Source organism: Monodelphis domestica, chromosome 1 (genome assembly GCF_027887165.1).
Source record: "Monodelphis domestica isolate mMonDom1 chromosome 1, mMonDom1.pri, whole genome shotgun sequence".
NCBI classification, from domain to species: domain Eukaryota; kingdom Metazoa; phylum Chordata; class Mammalia; order Didelphimorphia; family Didelphidae; genus Monodelphis; species Monodelphis domestica.
Window position 1 is genome coordinate 256,443,614 of NC_077227.1, and position 19,463 is coordinate 256,463,076.

The 19,463-nt window shown below is 38.3% G+C and overlaps 1 protein-coding gene across 14 annotated transcripts in view; it reads left to right on the forward strand.

The window, feature by feature from the left end:
- AREL1 (apoptosis resistant E3 ubiquitin protein ligase 1) overlaps positions 1 to 16,751 on the forward strand; it is a 55,123-nt gene extending 38,372 nt beyond the window's left edge. For all 14 annotated transcript variants that reach the window (XM_007472817.3, XM_007472815.3, XM_056820819.1 and 11 more), the window contains 8 exons: positions 835 to 944; positions 2,258 to 2,437; positions 8,269 to 8,394; positions 9,404 to 9,533; positions 9,625 to 9,683; positions 11,593 to 11,682; positions 13,622 to 13,797; positions 13,911 to 16,751. In XM_007472817.3, coding sequence (XP_007472879.1) covers positions 835 to 944; positions 2,258 to 2,437; positions 8,269 to 8,394; positions 9,404 to 9,533; positions 9,625 to 9,683; positions 11,593 to 11,682; positions 13,622 to 13,797; positions 13,911 to 14,013 — 974 coding nt within the window. In that variant the 3' untranslated portion in view covers positions 14,014 to 16,751. The remainder of the gene's footprint in view (positions 1 to 834; positions 945 to 2,257; positions 2,438 to 8,268; positions 8,395 to 9,403; positions 9,534 to 9,624; positions 9,684 to 11,592; positions 11,683 to 13,621; positions 13,798 to 13,910) is intronic.
- Positions 16,752 to 19,463: the final 2,712 nt, after the last annotated feature.

A 19,463-nucleotide genomic window follows, 5' to 3' on the forward strand; every position in this document is an offset into this window, starting at 1 on the left:
TCTGGAAGCAAGGTGGCAGGGTTAAGAGTTGAACAGCGTTTCAAGGTAATATTGGGCTCTGTGTACAATGTTCTCCTGGTTCTGCTCCTTTCATTCTGCATCAATTACTGGAGGTCATTCTAGTTCACATGGAATTCCTCCACTTTATTATTCCTTTGAACACAATAGTATTCCATCACCAACATATACCACAATTTGTTCAGCCATTCCCCAATCTATGGACACCCCCCCATTTTCCAATTTTTTGCCACCACAAAGAGCGCAGCTATGGATATTCTTGTACAGGTCTTTTTTCCTTATTATTTCTTTGAGGTACAAACCCAGCAGTGCTATGACTGGATCAAAGGGCAGACAGTCTTTGAGTGCCCTTTGGGCATAGGGTGTTTTATTTTCTTATCCATCTTTGGGATGCCCCTTTTTTCCCTCTTGAGGGAAAAGAATAGGCAGTGAGCAATAGCATTCTGGGTTCAGATGGCAGGATAGAGCTTAAAGGGCATGAATATGAGAGAGAGTGAAAAGAAGAGAGATAAAAAGTTTGGAGCCTAAAGTTTTTATTTCCTGGAAGGCAAAGAGAAATGAACTGCCTCTAGTTCTTTGTGTTTCTGAGTATGTACACTAGGGGGCACAGTTCATTGGCTGGAATAATTGTTATTCCAAAGATGGGGCAAAGTTTCATAAACCTTTGTATTTTAATTCTGTGTGTGTATGTGTGTTAGGAGGGGGTGGGAAGGGAAGAGGTGGGAAAAGATGAGAAGGATAAGAAATAGAACAAAGCAAAAAAAAAAATTAAGTCACTATAGGCCCAGAATTATTTTTCTTTGTTTTATTATTCAGCTCTGGATTGGGGAGGCCCTCGACGTGAATGGTTTGAGCTAACTTGCCGAGCATTGTTTGACACCACCAATCAGCTTTTCACTCGATTCAGTGACAACAACCAAGCTCTGGTGAGTCTGTGTCTTTCTGTGGTGGGGTAGAGGCAAGAGCTGTGCATTGAACAGTGAAGCCAACAATATTTGATTTGGTCAACTAAAGCCCAAAGTTCTTTTCTTGATCTTGATGTTGATTGAATGTGTGAATTAATCAGGCTGTTTCCATTTTCTTTGTCTTTAGTGTCAGCATCTCTAAAATGGAAAGAATTTTATTTGCTACCAGATAACTCATTGAAGTGAAAAAAATGCTATTGCTATCATTACCATTACTACTATTACCTGATATTGTTATAATTGATATTATTCTATTCTATAATCTCTTCTTAGAGGATACTTTATTCTGTAACTTACATTCTTGCTCCCAGTAGCATAGAATTAGACTTTAACTGTTAGAATTCAAGGGATTAGAATTAATATTTAGCAAGTATTATAGTTACCTTTTTTGTTTAGGGAAAGATTCAAGGTAAGCATTCAGCTGTAAATTGCTAAGAAGAATTGATTTAAAATGTTTGATCTTTGTAACCTTCACTATGTTTTTCAAAATTAAAAAAAAATTTTTACTACCTTTTTCATTATGTCATTAAAAAAAACAAAACAAAAAACCTTTAGCTTCTAATTTAGAATCAATAATGTATATTGGTTCCAAGACAGAAGAATAGTAAATACATTGGAGATTAAGTGACTTGCCCCAGGTCACTAAGCTAGGAAGTGTCTGAGGCCAGATTTGACCCCAGGACCTTCTATCTCTATGCTTAGCTCTCATTTTATTGAGCCAAACACCTGTATTTTTGACTTCCCATATTTCCTCCCCAGCAAGCTATTTCTTATAAACAAAGGATAAAAAAAAGAAAAAAAGCTCAGCATTTCAGTTAAACCAAACAGCCATGTTTGATGGTATATATAATATTACACATTCTTAGTTCTTTAGTTTTGTAAATAAGGGAAAGACTTAACTTTGATCTTCTGTTAGCTTAAAAAATTTATAGCTTTTGCTTTTATATTATATACATTTTTCAGTTTATAACCTTCTGCTCAGATAGGTAAATAGTTAACAAAATCTTTTTAAAAGTTTAGTAAAAGTAAATAACCTATCAGCCAAGTTCAGAATTATATTCAATATTCAACACCTATTATTCCCTTTGTCTACTAAGAAAGGAGGAAGGTATGCTTTTATGTTGAATTACAAAAGTGACTAAAAGGCCTAAGTTACTAAAAGACTTTGATAATATTGAGAGCTTTTTAGTTGTTATACAGTTCTTTCTTCTTTAGAATCACTCTTCGTCTGAGATTGAGGGTCAGGGTCGCTGAAATCTCTTTTCTTTTGACAGGTACATCCAAATCCTAACCGACCTCCACATCTCCGGCTAAAGGTATATGAGTTTGCAGGACGGCTTGTAGGCAAGTGTCTCTATGAATCATCTTTAGGAGGAGCTTACAAGCAACTGGTACGAGCTCGTTTTACTCGTTCTTTCCTGGCTCAAATCATAGGACTTCGGATGCACTATAAGGTAACATACCTGGGTGAATGTTCTCCACAATAAAGCTCCAGGCTTCTATTTGATTTGATTCAGTTTAACATGTAGTAAGCACTTCCTATGAGTAAGGCATCATGCTAGCTATTGGAGATATAAAGACAAATTTAAGAATCAAAATCCATGCCTTCAAGAAGCTGTTTTTTTTTTTAGTTGGGTGATGTGACATGTTAACAGGTAATTAAATACAAGATAATTTGAACAGAGTAGGAACACTAACAACTTAAAAAGTCTAGGAAAGGCTTCCCATTGGTCAGTGATGGTGAATCTTTTGGAGATGGAGTGCCAGACCCCACCCACACCCCACCCCTCAGACCCAATGCTGTGTCCCACCCTCCCACCAAGTGCTGGATGCACCCCCTCCCCCCAACCTTACCCCACAGGGGAGGGAGAAAGTGCTCCCATTGGGCTGCTGGGTGAAAGGGCGGGTAAAGTGAGGAATCCCTTAGTGAGTGTACAGTGTGGCTGGGGATTAGCTTGAGCACTCTGCTCCCCTTTAGCTCTGCTGCCTGTGAGTCACCCACCTTACCTCTCATTGGGCTGCTGGGCAGAGGGGTGGGGGTGTGTGAAAAAATGTCTTCAGGCTCTGTGGAGAGGGGGAGGGGATCAGCTCTGCCCAAGTCCTTCTGCCTTTTTAGTAATGATCCCTGGGAGTGGGGGTGGAGGGAAGGGCAGTGCAGGTGCCCATAGGATGTCATTGGTTAGCCAACACTGCAATAGGAGGTGAAAACCAAGCTGAGTTTCAAGGAAGCAAGGTATTGTAAGAAAGAGGGGAAGGGAATCAACTTCTAGGTATATGAGACAGTGTGGGCAAACACAAGGAAGTAAGCTAGGAATTGCCTGATTCAGAGAATGGCAAATAGGCAATGCAGAATAAAAATTATGTAAAGGATAGTAATGCAAAATATTTGGAAAGGTGTTCTGAAATCATATTATAAAAAGACTTTAAAGGCCAAGCGAGAGGTTCTTTTATCCTAGAGTTTATAGGAAGCCATGGAAGATGCTTGAGCCAGGTCAGTGACATAATGAGACCTGTGTTTTTCAGAAGATTATTTTGGTAGTTCTATGAAATATGGTTTGGAAAAGGGAGAGTCTGGTTACGAAGTTCTGTGATAATCCTTGGGAAAGCCTGAGGTAAGATAGTGGTTATGGAAGTGGACACAAGAGAATTCATGGATGGAGAATTGACAAGATTGAGTAATGGATTGGATATGAAGGATGAAAGGGAGGACTTGAAAATTGTGAGTCCAAATAACTAGAGGAATAATGGTGTTCTCAAGAGAAATAGGAAGTTTGGAGAATGGACTGGTTTAGAGAGGAAGAGGATATGTTCTGCTTTGGATTTGTTTGTGTTCAAGATACTTGTGGGTCATACTGGTAAAGATGTAAAGTAGGTCACTAGTACTGTTGGACTGGCTCTTAGGAGAGAGATTTGGGTCAAATCTAACTGTCTTGTGGAACCAGAAGCCAAATTACAAGGGAACTAGAAGTGAGAAGTACAGAATGAGTTTAACTGACAAAAGATGGACAGTAATGACAGCATCTTAAGAAGGCAAGTAATAAGATCTTTTTTTAACTTAAAAAGTTTTTATTTTAACTTTTGAATTCCTTCACTTTTACCTTTCCCCTACCCTTTATACATATGAAGTCATGCAAAACACATTTCTACATTAGCTAAGTTGTGTGAAAGAAAAAAAAAGCAAGAAAAACTAAGTGACAACAGTTTGCTTCAGTCTGCACTCAGAGTGATCATAAGTTCTTCATTCAGAGGTAGAAAGCCTTTTTTATCATGAGTCCTTTGGAATTATGGATCATTATATTCATCAGAGTAGCTAGGCCTTTCACAGTTGTTACAATATTGCTATTGTATTATATGTATTATGTTCTCTGATTTCTTTTTCCATCAGCTCATATAAGTCTTCCCAAGTTTTCCTAAAATCAGCTTGCTCATCATTTCTTTTTTTTTTAAATATATTTTATTTGATCATTTCCAAGCATTATTCGTTAAAGATCATTTTCTTTTCCTCCCTCCCACCCCCCCATAGCCGATGCGTAAGTCCACTGGGCATTAGATGTTTTCTTGATTTGAACCCATTGCTTTGTTGATAGTATTTGCACTAGAGTGTTCATTTAGAGTCTGTCCTCTGTCATGTCCCCTCAACCTCTGTATTCAGGCAGTTGCTTTTCCTCGGTGTTTCCACTCCCATAGTTTATCCTTTGCTTATGAATGGTGTTTTTTTCTCCTGGATCCCTGCAAGTTGTTCAGGGACATTACACCGCCACTAATGGAGAAGTCCATTACGTTCGATTATACCACAGTGTATTAGTCTCTGTGTACAATGTTCTCCTGGTTCTGCTCCTCTCGCTCTGCATCACTTCCTGGAGGTTGTTCCAGTCTCCATGGAACTTCTCCACTTTATTATTCCTTTTAGCACAATAGTACTCCATCACCAACATATACCACAGTTTGTTCAGCCATTCCTGCTCATCATTTCTTATACAATAGTATTCCATGATAATCATATCACAGTTTGTTTAGCCATTCTCTAATTGATGGGAATTCCCTCAGTTTCTAATTCTTTGTTACTGAAAAAAGAACTGCTATATATATTTTTGTACTTATACCTCTTTTTCCTATTCCTTTGATCTTTTTAGGTATAGACCTAGGAGTGGTACTTATGGGTCAAAAGTTTTGCATAATTTTGTAACCCTTTGGGCATTGATTCCAAATTATTCTCCAGAATGGTTGGATGAGTTCACAGCTCCACCAACAGAGCATTAGTGCCTCAATTTTTCCACATTCCTTACAAGTTATTTTCCTTTTCTGTCATGTTAGCCAATCTGATGGGTGTAAGGTGATAACTCAAAGTTGTTTTAATGTGCATTTCTCCAATTATTAGTGATTTAGAGCATTTTTTACTGACACTTGATAGCTTTGATTTCATCTAAAAGCTGCCTGTTCATATTATTTGATCATTTATCAGTTGAGGAATGGCTCTTATTTGTATAGATATGATTCAGTTCTCTATATATTTGAGAAATTAGACCTTTCTTAGAGAAACTTGCTATAAATTTTTTGCCCCAGTTTTTTGCTTTCTTTTGAATTTGGCTACATTAATTTTGTTTGTGCAAAACCCTTTTTAATTTCATGTAATAAAAATTATTTTCTATGATCTTCTCTATCTTTTGTTTGATCATAGATCACTCTCTTATTCATAGATCTGACAGAAATATTTTTTCATGCTCCCCTAATTTACTTATGATATCACCCTTTATGTACCTTGTGTTTGCCAACTGCTTTCCAGTTTTCCCAGAAATTTTTGTCAGTTGGTGAATTCTTGCCTCCAAAGCTTAGATCTTAGGGTTTATCAAAAACTAGTTTATTATGGTCATTTACTACTGTGAATTATGTACCTAATCTATTCCACTGATCTACCATTCTGTTTCTTAGCCAGTACCAGGTTGTTTTGATGATTTCTGCTTTGTCATATAGTTTGAAATCTGGTACTATTAGGTTGCTTCTTTTTGTATTTTTTTTTAAATTGATTCCCTTACAAGTTTTCTAAAGAATTTGGTAGAACTTCTCCTAGACCTATTTTTTCTAAACAGTTTATAAAACTGGAATTAATTGTTCCTTAAATGTTTGGTAGAATTTGCTCGAAAATCCATCTGGCCATGACATATTTTACTTAGGGAGCTCATTTATGTCTTGAACTTTGAGCTTGAATTAAGTCAGGAAAGCTCATAAGCAGAGATGAGAAAGGAGAGCATTTTAGATATGGGAGACAGCCAATGAAAAGGCATAGTTGGAAGATGGATTGTGTCCTCTGTAAGGAAAAGCAGAAAGGCCAGTGTTTCTGGATTGTAGAATGAGTGGAGGTGGAAAGTAAAGTGTATGAAGACTAGGATCAGATTGTGAAGGATTTTGAAAGCTATGTACAGAATTTTATATTTGATTCTGGAGGTTAGCGGGATCCACTGGAATATGAGTACAGGAGAGTGACACAGTCAGACTTTTGCTTTAGGAAAAATTACTTTGGCATCTAAGTGGAAGGTGGACAGAAATGGGGAGAGACTTGACATAGGAAGACAACTATGGTTTCATTTCTCTTTTTTGTTTGTTTAATTTGGAAAATGTTATTTAATTAATTCATTTAGAATATTTTTCTATGGTTACAAGATTCATGTTCTTTCCCTCACCTCCCCCCTCCCATAACTGGTGTGCAATTCCACTGGGTTTTACATGTGTCATTGATCAAGACCTATTTCTATATTATTGATATTTGCACTAGGGTGATTGTTTAGGGTCTATATCATTTCTTCCCTTATCTCCTTAAGCCTTCTATTCTTCTCTTCTCTTTCCATCTGATATTACTCAGACGAAGACCTCACTCTCTCCTGCTTCATACCCCTTCTCATGAAGACAACATCCTTCTTGTCAAGGAAAACTCTTTTACATGCATCTTTAATCTCATACCATTTGGGAAAGCTATTTCAGTAGTCCAGACTTAGGTGATGAAACTCTGCATTCAGGGCATATATATGGGGATGTATATGAGAGATCTTTTGAAGGTGGAAATGACAAAGACTTAGATTGGATATGTAGCGTGAGTGAGAATTATGCCCTGATTTAGTGATAATGACTGGAAGGATGGTGATACTCTCTATAGTAAGATGGAAATTTAGGAGAAAGGAGGGTTGGAGAGAGAGATGACTGTTTTGGACACGGTCAGTTTGAAATACCTCTGAAACATCTAGTTTGAGATACTGAAAAAGCAGTTGTTGACTGGAACTCAAGAGAAAAAGTAGGAGGTATAGACCTGGAAATTAATTGTATAGAAATGGTAATTGAACCCATCATTGCTAATGAGGTCACTGAGGGAGACAGTATAGACTATAAGAGGACCCAGGCCAAACCCTTGAGGTACAACCATGGTTTATGATATGATCTGCAGGAAGGCCCTGCACCAGATAACAAGTCAGAGAGGGAAGAAACCAGGAGAGAGCAGTGTCACAAAAACTTAAAATGAGTATTCAGGAGAAAAGGATGAGGAGAGAAGAATAGTTTCAAAGATTGCAGAGAGGTTAAGTGTTGAGAAAAGGCCATCATATTTTGCAAATAAGAGATAATTTGGAAAGAGCAGCTTTAGTTGAATATTGAATTTGGAAGCCAGGTTGCAATTAGTTTAGAATCCAGAGGAAGTAGAAGCACCAATTGTAGCTTTTTCAGGAAATTTTATATGAGATGAGGCAATGCGATATGTAGAATGACAGCTAGCAAATGAGGTATTTTTATGGACAAAGGAGAGAGACACGTTTGTAGGCAGTAGTGAAGGAGTGAGGAGATAGGGAGAAATTGAAGTTTGTGATAGAAGGACAGTCTTCTAGGGGAAATGAGATGGGATTAAGGATGCATGTAGAGGGGTTTTCTTTGACAAGAAGGGCCTTGTTTTCATGAGAGAAGGTTTGAAGAAGGAGATAGTGAAGTCTTCATCTGTGTGTTGTGAGATGAGGTGGGAGGAAGATTATAGAAGGTTTTAGGAGGTAAGGGAAGAATTGAAACTGTAAAGTCATTCCAGGGAAGAATAAAGGGAATACCATGCAGCAGGAAGAGTCCAGTTAAGATTAGAAAACATAAATTCATTCTAGAGCCTATCTAAGCTTATCCCTAGAAATGGGGAAGTGAAAAGGATGGACTTCCTCCAATCTCACTTTTGTTGAATAGCAATTTATAGTCTTTTTAAATTTTTGTTCTATATTTGTTGAAGAGCATTTATATTCTTTTCTCTGTCTTTTTTCCTTTTCAGTACTTCGAAACCGATGATCCAGAGTTTTATAAATCAAAGGTGTGTTTCATTCTCAACAATGACATGAGTGAGATGGAACTGGTTTTTGCAGAAGAGAAATACAACAAATCAGGGCAGCTGGATAAGGTGAGAGACAGGAAAAGCCTAAATCCCTTCTTTATACTAGTATAATAGAATTGGAGCTTCTTTCTTAGACTTATAGCAAAAAAGGAGACTCGAATCTAGCCATTAAGTTATTGAAAAAAATTACTCCTTTTACCCATTAGTATAGCCTTGCTGTACCCCTCTAGGGAAAAGAGACACAGTGTGGAGATAGGCATCCTGAAATCTTAGGACTAGAAAGAATCTTAGAAATCATCTCATCTCACCTTTATAGAATAAGAAACTGAGACTTGCCTTTGGTCCCACTGTTACTTAGTGGCATAGTTGGGGTGAGAACCTGTGCTTCCTCACTCCAAGTTTTATTCCTATCTCTATACCTTTTTTGGAGAAAAGAGTACAGAATAGTTTAGGAAAGCAACTATCCCCTCTCTGGGAACTCCTTCTATTCTATAGTTTGAAGTAGCAGAATTCTATAGACCATCTATCACTTTTCCTTTCTGTGATTTTTAAAAAAAACCCTTACTTTATTTCTTAGAATCAATATTGTATATTGGTTCCAAGGCAGAGGAGTGATAAAGCCTAGGCAATGGGGGTTAAGTCACTTGCCCAAGGTCACATAGCTAGAAAGTGTCTGAGGCCAGATTTGAACCCAGACTCCTCCTCTCTCTGCCTCCCCCAGGCTCTACACCTGACTCTCAGTCCTCTGACCACCTAGCTGCCTTTCTTTCTGGCCTGTAGACTATATAACCATGTAAGGTCAGTGGTGATTAAATATTCGACTACTGAAAGGTTGAGGCATCCTTTCTGCAGTGCTATCTCTGTACTGCAACCAGACAAGGAAACACACTCAGAGATGCAATTCATAGAAAGACCCATTGCTATAACACAGAAATAATGAGGTTGGTTGGGCATGAAGAAGTATATTAAGAAGCGAGCTTGAGGGACATTGAGAACTTGTAGTGAAGTACAGTGGTTGAGTTTTTGGAGAACATCACTGTTTTTTACCATTCCCCAAGTTTCATTCCCATTTCAGGTTGTAGAGCTCATGAATGGGGGAGCTCAAGTCCCTGTCACCAACTCAAATAAAACTTTCTACCTAAATTTGTTGGCACAATACAGACTGGCCAGCCAAATTAAAGAAGAAGTGGAACATTTTTTGAAAGGTAAGCTATTGTCTGCTCTTTTGGTTTGAAAGCTAAAGAACCTTGTTAGCAGTTTTGTAAATTTTACTTGAGTTTGACTATTCTGTTTCAGGCCTGAATGAATTAGTACCTGAAAACCTTTTGGCTATTTTTGATGAAAATGAACTTGAGGTGAGTGCTTAAATTGCTAAGCCCTTGCTTTGAGCATGGCACTTAACATAATGCCTGCCACATAGCAAATGTTTGTTGAATTAATTAATGTATATATTCATAAACATTTATCTCATTGAGTCTCTGATATGGAATATAATGGTAAAGCTCTTTATAGAGGAGGTGCTTTTATTTTTTTTCAGAACCATCATTACTTCATTGAGTACTTTTTGAGTCTTTTTATGCTTAATTAGACTATGGTAACAGAGACCTGTTGATCTGTAATGAATGATGGTGTTGGATGAGTAGATGGTGCAGGTGGATTGTCATCTGCATTGTTGAAATGAGTGTTCACCCAAATGTAATTACAGATCTGTCGAGATACTTACCGAACATTATGAAGGGCTCATCTTATGGTGTTCTGGGTATTTCCCAGGACCTTGGGAATTTTTAAACTTCCATAACTTAAGTTGTAGGTCTGATAATATCAGCCTGTAAGCAGCATTTAAAAGCAGCCTTCATGATATTTAGGACAATACTATTACCTAGTTGTACACAATGTATTCTTATTTCAGATCCTGTGACAAAAACAAAATGGCTGCTGTAGACAAGAAGGCAAACTGTCTCCTTGATGAACAGAATTGAAGTCCATACTGTCTGTGAGAACATGTTTGCCACTTACAAATGATTTTTCATACCTACAACTAAAGTGAAGTTTATAACTGAAAAGCCTAGATTTTTAAAAAAGGCCTTCTTTTTAATAGACACTATGCAGCCTGTAAAGAAGGACTGCTGCTTTGAGGAAGCGGGGATGATTGGGGTTACAGATCAGGGCTATAGCAACCTTGTCTTTGTTTGTATTTGTAAATGGAATTTTCTTAGATCTTAGTAATATGGTGCCTTTTGGATGGTCTCTCTGGCATCTGTGTAGAATCTAATATCTTGAACCTGTAGATATAGAATTCTGAGTGAAATTGATACTAATTGCTTTAAGTTTCTGATAGGCAAGTAAGGAAAGAATCTATTTTAGGGATGAAGAGTTCTCACTTCAAGCTTTTGAGTGGCATTTATTACTCTTATTTGGTTTTACTGTTGTCATATTTATGCATTTGGACACAAGAAAAGGAAAAGTTCTGTAATGATTTTGAAGATAAAAAGTTTTAGAGATTTTAATGATTTTAGTTGTTCAGAAGTTATTTAATGGATTTAGTTGGATCTGAGTTTGCATAGTATATGAATGCTGTATCTTCATCTTTGGTGACTTTGTATTGAGAAATCTTTCAGATTTTGAACCAAAGAAGAACATCATTTAAACTCTGAAATTATTAATGTTCCAGTAGAGTATAGTTTTCCCTTTATATGAATGAAGGGAAGGTTAAGGGCTAAAGTGAGAGAATTAAAGTTTAATTAATAAATGACTATAGACAGGAAGGAAAGGCATGCCAGAAATGTTCTGGTTTGGTTTGAATGCCTTCATTGAGGAAGAAGCACCTCCTCATTTCCTTCAGTGCTCATGATCTGACTATATGAGTCAAGGCCCAGAGGAAGGTTTAAGTAATTACTATTGATTCCTTGTCCACTTTTGTTATTTCTCTTCACAGAATTAACCAGAAATTACCTTTTTTCCCCAATTACCCCAATTTTTCCCCATTACCTTTGATATTAGGGGTATGGCCTAGTCTTATTTCTCCTAAACATTTATTTACCTTATTTTTTTGAGTTATCTCTTTATTCAGCATTTTTGCATGATGACCAGGTAGCAGGTAGCATTTGAGTATGTTTTTATCTTTGGTGGTGTCATTGATTGAATAGTTACTTGAATAAAATATAGGAAGGATCATTTAAGAAAGCACAGTAGAAATTCCCCCCTTTGGTTGCAACACTAAGTTGGTGAGTTTGTTCCCATTAATGTTTGCTGATCTCCTTCTAGCTGCTGATGTGTGGTACTGGTGATATCAATGTCTCTGACTTCAAGGCACATGCTGTGGTAGTGGGAGGCTCGTGGCATTTCAGGGAAAAGGTAAAAAGAAAAAAACTTTTTAAATGAAAAAATAATTTTCAATTTTTTTTTTCAAAACCCTTGATTTCTGGTTTAGTAACAACTGTAAGACAGAAGGGCAAGGGCTTAAGCAAACAAGATTAAGTTCAGGGTCACATAGCTGGGAAGTGTCTGAGGCCAGATTTGAACTCAGGCTCTCCTGACTCCAGTTCTGGTGCTCTATCCTCTGAGCCCCCTAGCTGCCCCTAATAGTTTGTTTTTATATTATCTTTATTTCCAAACATATCCTCACTTCTCCCCTCCCCCAGCCAACCTTCATAATACAATTTTTTTTTAAATAAGAGAGGAAATGGTTCAGCAAAACTAACCAAATCATCAACTGATTTTTGATAGTATATGCAGTAATTTTCATCTATAGTTCTCCACCTCTGGAATGAAAGGTGGAGCTATATTTTTTTTTTATCTTTCCTTGTATCCAATTTTGCCATCATCTACTCTTTGTTAAATGAACAAGATAAAAATTATACCTTGTCCTATTAGGCATCCCACCTTGCCATTTGAGGAACAGATTTCATTAAAAAAAAAAACCAACAACAAAAAACCTACTTACCTTCTGTCTTAGAATCAATACTAAGTGGCAGTTCTAAGACAGAAGAGTGGTAAAGATTAAGTGATTTGCTCAAAGTCACCTGGCTAGGGACGTATCTGGGGCCAGATTTTAACCCAGGACCTCCTTTCTCTAGGCCTGGCTCTCTATCCACTGAGCCACTTAGCCACCCCAAGAAACAGATTTCAAAGAAGAAGCAGACTAGAGAATTCAGAATAAAAGACTATGAAGACAGAGGAGTCAAAGAAATAGACATATTTAATGGAAAGGAATGAAATGTGAGGGGAAGGAGTTTGAAATGTTAGGGGATCAAAGTTCTTAAAGGTTGTCCTAGTGTCTGCATCAGGAAGACTGGAAAGTAAGCAGTAGAAAATGCAAATAATTAGCCAGCTAATAAATATTCACAGAAAAGGCCAATTATATCCTTTATTATATAATTTCCATCCCTAAAGTTGATGAGACTGAGACTTGCTACTCTTTTCTATCAAGAGACTTCGAGGTAATCAATCAGGCCATTGACAATTTATTAAGCATTTACTATGCACTGGTCATAAGGCTAAGTTCTAGAGAAGAAAAGAAAGACAAAAATAATGTCTTTGTCCTAAAGGAAGGTTATTCTGGAGGAAAGGCACCAGAGAATAGGCAGAGAGCTGAGGAAGCAGAGTTCCAGGCATAGGGGATGGCCCCTACAAAGAAATGGAGTACCAAAAGACAGAGTACCATGTTTGAGAGAATAGAATATGTGGAGGGTGAGGAGTGAAGAGTAAAAAGGTGGGAAGGGGCCAGATTGGGAAGATCATCAAATGCCAAACAGAGAGCTTTGACATCATTCTACTTCCTGAGTAGGATGTAGGAGTAGGATGAGATTCCTTCTTAGTCTTGAAGTAGTCCCATCACAAGTGCTTTGTACATATGCAATAATTAGAGCAAACTTAGAAGTAATCATTAGACTTAATTGCACCTTTCCTTATACTTAAAATCTACTTCCTCTTTTAAAATATCCACCATTTGGAGCTTTCAGGGGAGGGCCAAATTCTGTACTATCAGACTGATTAGAAAGAAGACAAGCCCCCACTTACTGCCACCCCAAAGAGAGGGTCAGGCCTCATGGAGGACTTTGATCACCCAGGCACAAATGATAGACCCATCCTTTGTTAATAGATTGCATGCTCTATTAGTAAATGATGTTATGCTTGGTGGGGGTGGTGAAGGTGAAATAGCTGCTCTCAGTATTATCCATGTAACTCCTGAATGTCCTAGAATTTATTATTCTGTTCTCTGAACCATCTCAGGCTGATCATCTTTTGGATAAAGTTCTTTTTTCTTGATTTCTGACTCTGCTATTCTTGCCAGGTAATGAGATGGTTTTGGACGGTGGTCTCCAGCCTCACACAGGAAGAGTTGGCAAGGTTACTTCAGTTCACAACTGGCTCCTCTCAGTTGCCACCTGGAGGCTTTGCTGCTCTCTGTCCCTCATTCCAGATTATTGCGGCTCCTACCCACAGCACGTTACCCACCGCACACACATGGTGAATGTTTGACCAGAAATGGAATCCTTTTGGGGGAACTTCTTTCTACTCTATGTCCTATGTGACTAGTCATTAGTAATATGATTTAATTGATTTTCTTTTTTGCTTTCCAGTTTTAACCAGTTGTGCCTCCCTACATATGACTCATATGAAGATGTGCACAAAATGCTGCAGCTGGCCATCAGTGAGGGCTGCGAGGGCTTTGGCATGCTCTGATCCACTCTTCTATTGTCCGTCCAGCCCCTGGGTTCTCCAGAGTATCCTGGGTGTACAGTTCCCTTTCAGGCAGAGCACAGACATAATCTTCAGCGCTCAGGACAGATATACCAGTCAGCCAGAAGATGTTGCATGCTCCCCTGTTTCTGGAGTATTTTGCCACCCATAGGCCTTGTCCTAAAACATCATATTGTTTCCTTCTCTTCACCCTAGGCCACTTCAATATGGTACGTAAATATTGGAAGTTTTTGTCCATGTTCTCCATCTAAGAGAAGAGGAACTCCATTTGGTCCTCAATGAGCAGAAGATCTCTGTAGTGGGGACTGCCTGTCTTGTGGGAGGCTATGCACCAAGGGCTCCAAGCTCCATTGGACATCTGGCTTGCTGGAAGCCTTAATATCTGCCCATGCCTTGCTCCAGCTCCCTCTGCTAATGCTCCTCAATGGAACCCACTTTTCTCTTCCCTCTTGGATCTGACACAGCCTCAAGACCTTCTCTATGGAAAGGATGATACTTTCAGGAGTAGAGAGAATCACAGGATCTGCTATAGGAACTGGCCACTCTGACTGGTCATTGCTTTGTTACCCTGCACAAAGCAGGCATACTTTGGCCATAGCATTGTACTACCTCTAATGGGAACTGGCAGCTCAAAGGTGCCCTTCTTCTTGTGTCAGATGACACTGGGTACAGAACTGGAAGAGGAGCTGCTTTTGTAAGCATTTCCAGAAGATCTTGTAAAGCCCCACAGGAGAGTTCTTTTGATTTATTTTTTGTTTTGTTTTTTTTCCCCTCTTGAATTCAATCCAGGTGAGAAAAGCAGACTGGGTTTAGAATATTTAAGATAATAGAACTACAGTCCTCTGAATTGAACATAAAGGGTATATCTTAACCTCTAGCTGTAGTAGGATTGAGGAACATTCTTGAGTACGTAGCTGGTTGGCTTGGAGGCCACTGACACTGTGCATTGGGTTTCTTTTCCTACCAAGGCTCTGCTGGGTCTGTTCCCTTTCTTCTGTGTTGGACAATCTGCTATGTTCTGTGAATCCATTTTTTGCATGGCACTAGCTTCTTGCCCTGAGACCCTGCTAGAGAAAAATTTCTAGCATAGGGGTCCTATTTGAATTCTAATGGAGAAAGCTTTCTAGCAAAGCATTAGAATGGTAGTTCATCTATCTCTGGTAGATTTGAATTATTTTTTTTCCCCTTAATATTTCCTCCATTCTGAGAGCACCAAGGCAAGGAAAAAGGGATCCTAAAGCTTGTGAATTATGTTGCACTACTGACCTGTGGTAAAGCCTATGTCCTTTTTCTCAAGTTCAGGGCACTGAGAATGTTCTTAAAAGAGATCTACTTTAATAATAAAAGTTTAGCTATATCAGTGCCTTCCCCTTATCAATCAGAGATTGGAGGGCTATGGGCAAGGGAGAAGGAAAGAAAGAAATTATGGATACTTGTTTCTGAGAAGCTCTGTAGACTGATTTGACTGATGGAAATTGGCAAAAATCTCTTGAAAGATTTTCTTTTGAATTACAAATTTGAATAAGAACATTTTCATGATTCAAAATTTTGCTCACTTGAAAAGTTCCATTTTTAAGGTTGCTTTGCTGTGAACCCCAATTTCCAGTGGAGCACTCTATACCATGAATACTACAAGCCATCTTTTTTGCCAAAACCAGCAAGTACACAAGAGTCCTAAGAAGAGGCAGAATTTGTAGCAGGACCTCAGCCTCCTGGAAACCTTCAGGTGGGGACCAGGAGGGACAGTACCTCCTCCTGCCCCTGTACCTCCCAACTCCAACCCTACTTCCCGAGCTGCTATAGCTCCTTTGTGGCTTCAGTCTCTTTCAGCTGTCATTTGTTCTTTCTTGACCAGGGTGCTGTCCTCTCCCATCTGCTGGAGCTAGAATCCTGCAGCTGGGGCCTTAGCACTCCTAGTTCCTACATGCTCCATGGTCATTGCTCTCCTCAGGGACCCAGACAAGGTGTTGTTTCTTGCCTTAATCCTCTTCCAGGAGGATACAGGAAGGCAGGTGCAGTCATCACCTTGGAAAATAGGAACAACCCTTTACCCCTCAGGCCCAAATAGGGGTTTCCAGTTTTGGGCATGTGGATTGCCTCTGGTTTTCCTATGGCAATCTCTCTTCTGGAGCCCCTAATCACCATTCCAGTGGTTACCTAGGGACCTCACTGCTGGGAATTAAGGTTATTTCCTTGGCTAGAAATCTGTCCTGTAAAACTTTAGTTTTTGTATTCATTTAGGGGATCTTGGGTTCCAAAATAGCTTTCTAAGGGCAACCCCAAACATGGAAAGTGTCCCCAGTGTATGAAACCCCTTGGTACTTACTATCCATTGATTTTTTTTCTTCAGCCTCCAGTTTATTCTGCTCCTTTGTTCAGTCCAAAAAGACTCCTGGCCCTATCTGATCTTCCCAGTCTGCCCAAGGCACTTACGAGTGTGGGAAGACAGTACAGAATATTGAGGGAAGGACTGTTAATTTTTTAGCAGTTCTTTATATGTATTTTTTTGGTCTGCACTCTTATTTATTCCTTTGTGACTGAAGTGCTTTGAGCTTAACTGAGTTCATAACAAGGAAAAAGACTGTATGTTTCAAGGACTTGGGGCAAGGGCCTGTCCTTGTTACAAATTGATTGGACTGGGAAGAGTTTGATTCATGTGGACAATTGCAACTGATGGTATAAAATAGTTTGTACAATAAATGAAAATTTAAAAGAGTAAAGAATATGTGTTTTGCTTGAAGTAGAAACTTAGGATTTCCTTAAGCAGTATTACAAATTCTCTTAGAGAAGTTGTCTGGGCTGGCTATGGAGAAAGTGGCTGTGTGGAGATATCAAAAGAGGCACTATGTCATGGGAATTAAATGGAGAGCCTTGAATGAAGGAGGAAGAGGACTCATATACCTACAGTTGAAAAGACATCAGAGGCTGGTCTACCTCATTTTCCAGATGAGAAAACCAAGGCCCAGAGAGGAAGGAAGGGTTCAAACCCAGGTCCTGCCTCTAAATTTACTGTGTCACATTGGAGTAGGTTTGTATGCATCCACTATATCTACATTACAGAGGAGATAAGGTAGGAATGATTTTTCCTAAACCGATCAGCCCAGATTCTTCATTTATCCATTTGAGAGCTACTGTCCTCAGTATGAAGCAGCATGCACATGAGAATTCCTACATTTTGCTAGTTCTTCCTTTTTAACTAGGGGAGAGAAGATTGTCAAACCAATTTGCTAGAAAGAGGGAGGGTTGGAGATAGTGAAGGAAGGCCAACAGTTGATTCCAGTTGTTTCCATTTTTCCTTAGTAATTTGTTGGTATTCATATCTAAGGGAGGGCCTTCACAGGGGTGCTAATATTTAGGGTTGGAAATATGTAGGCTTGGAAATGCTCCACCCTTCAACTTAGAACTTTATGCTAAGCAGTGAATGATGTAAACTTATCAGACCAGACCATAGGTGGTGGGTTTTATCTTTTTTCATGAAGAGAAGTTAACACATTAATTTCTCCACATTTAAGTAAATTAATAAGTTGAAGGAGTAGAACTTGGGTGCTGTAGCTATAGAAGGAGAAGAGAAGGAAGGGAATGAGCATTTCTATAGTGTCTGCTCTATGCCAAGCATTGTGGTAAGCACTTTATACAAATCTTATCTTGTTTGTTCCTCTCAATAACCCTGCAAGTAGATGCTATTATTAATTCCATTTTACAATTGAGGAAACTGAAGCAAATGGATTAAATGACTTGCTGTGGCTCACATAGCTAATAATGGACTGAGGTGTCATTTCAACTTGGGTCCTCCTGAATCTAGGCTACTCAGCACTTTATTCACTGTGCCACAGAATACCAGTGTAATCCACTGGAATTTCTTAATTTTTTTGTTTGGCCTTGTGCCTGACTCAGAAGAACCTCATTCCTTTCTTCTTCCTGAGTGCTTTGAGTTTGGCCAAGAAAAGGTCATTTTTCAAAGCAGTGCCAGTTTGTTAACTCAAAGGTATGTTTTGTAAATAGAAGAAGCAAAGTCCTTTGACCCAAATTGGAGATGACCTTAACAGAGAAGGAAGAGGAAGCATTCTGTTTTTTTCAGGTGAGTGATTAATAATGATGGTATCTCACTGTTTCTTCCTTGGATGTGACCTGTGTGACCTGAAAGGCTTTTAAAAAATCTTAAATGTTTTATTGGAAACTTAATCTTGAACTTCAACTCAACCATCTAAGCTTGTTTATCAGCTATTTATAGTTCAAGGAATAAAATATAATATTTTTTTCTGTGTCTGTTACTACTTACCATTCTTCCTCTTCACAACATGAAGACATTTTCTTTTTTTAAATTGTTAGTATGGATTTGACATCAACACACATGGACATTTCTTTATATAAAGAAGGAAAAAAGAGGATCATATTGACACTTCTGTATAGCTTTTTTAAAAAATTAAATTTAACACAGAGATTCCATGAATGCCCTGCTTGTCTGTGTTCCCTTTTGAACTCCCTGATGCTCTTTTCTGGGTATTTAAGAATTTTTTTCATCAATGATGTTTTCTTAAAAAATTTTCATCAGTTCACTACCCCTCACTGCTCCATGAAATGCTCTGAGCCTTTCTAGACCCTGAAAAAAGACTAAGTAAATGAGTGATATAGTAAAGTGAACCCACACATTGGCTTTGTCTGAAATTTTATTTCTCATTCTAAACCATTAGTCTAAAACCTTTTTACCAGGAGAAGAGAATTATGATTAATCATCAGTTTTCTGGAGTCAGGATTGCTTATTGCATTTATCATAGTTCTTAATTCAGTTTTTCTTTATGGTATTATAGTCATTGTATAAATTATTATACTGGTTCTTGCTTACATCACTTTTATCAATTTATAAAAATCCTCCAATGTTTCTCTGAATCTGTCCTTTTTGACATTTCTTATGGCACAATAAATTTCCATTGCCTTATAATATTTTGTTCAGTCATTCCAAAATTGATTGGTACCTGTTTTGTTTCTAGTTTTTTATTATATCATACATACTTTTTTGTGTACATGGGACCTTTTCCCTCTTTGATGTCTTTGGAGTATATGACTAGTAATGATATTCCCTAATCAAGGGATAGTTAATGACTGGGAAATATTAATAACATACAACTGTAATAATTTGTAGCTCCACCAGCAATGCATGTGTGCATGTTCTTTCATGGCCCCTCTAAACTATTGTCATTATCCTTCTTTGTCATCATTTTCAATGTCGCAAGTATGAAGAAGGGCCTCAAAATTATTATTTTTTAAAAACCCTTACCTTCTGCCTTAGCATTGATACAAAATATTGGTTCCAACATAGTAAGGACTAGGCAATTGGGGTCATTTGACTTTCCCAGGATCATGTGACTTTCCCAGGGTCACACAGCTAGAAAGTATCTGAGGTCAAATTTGAACACAGGACCCTGGTTTCCAGG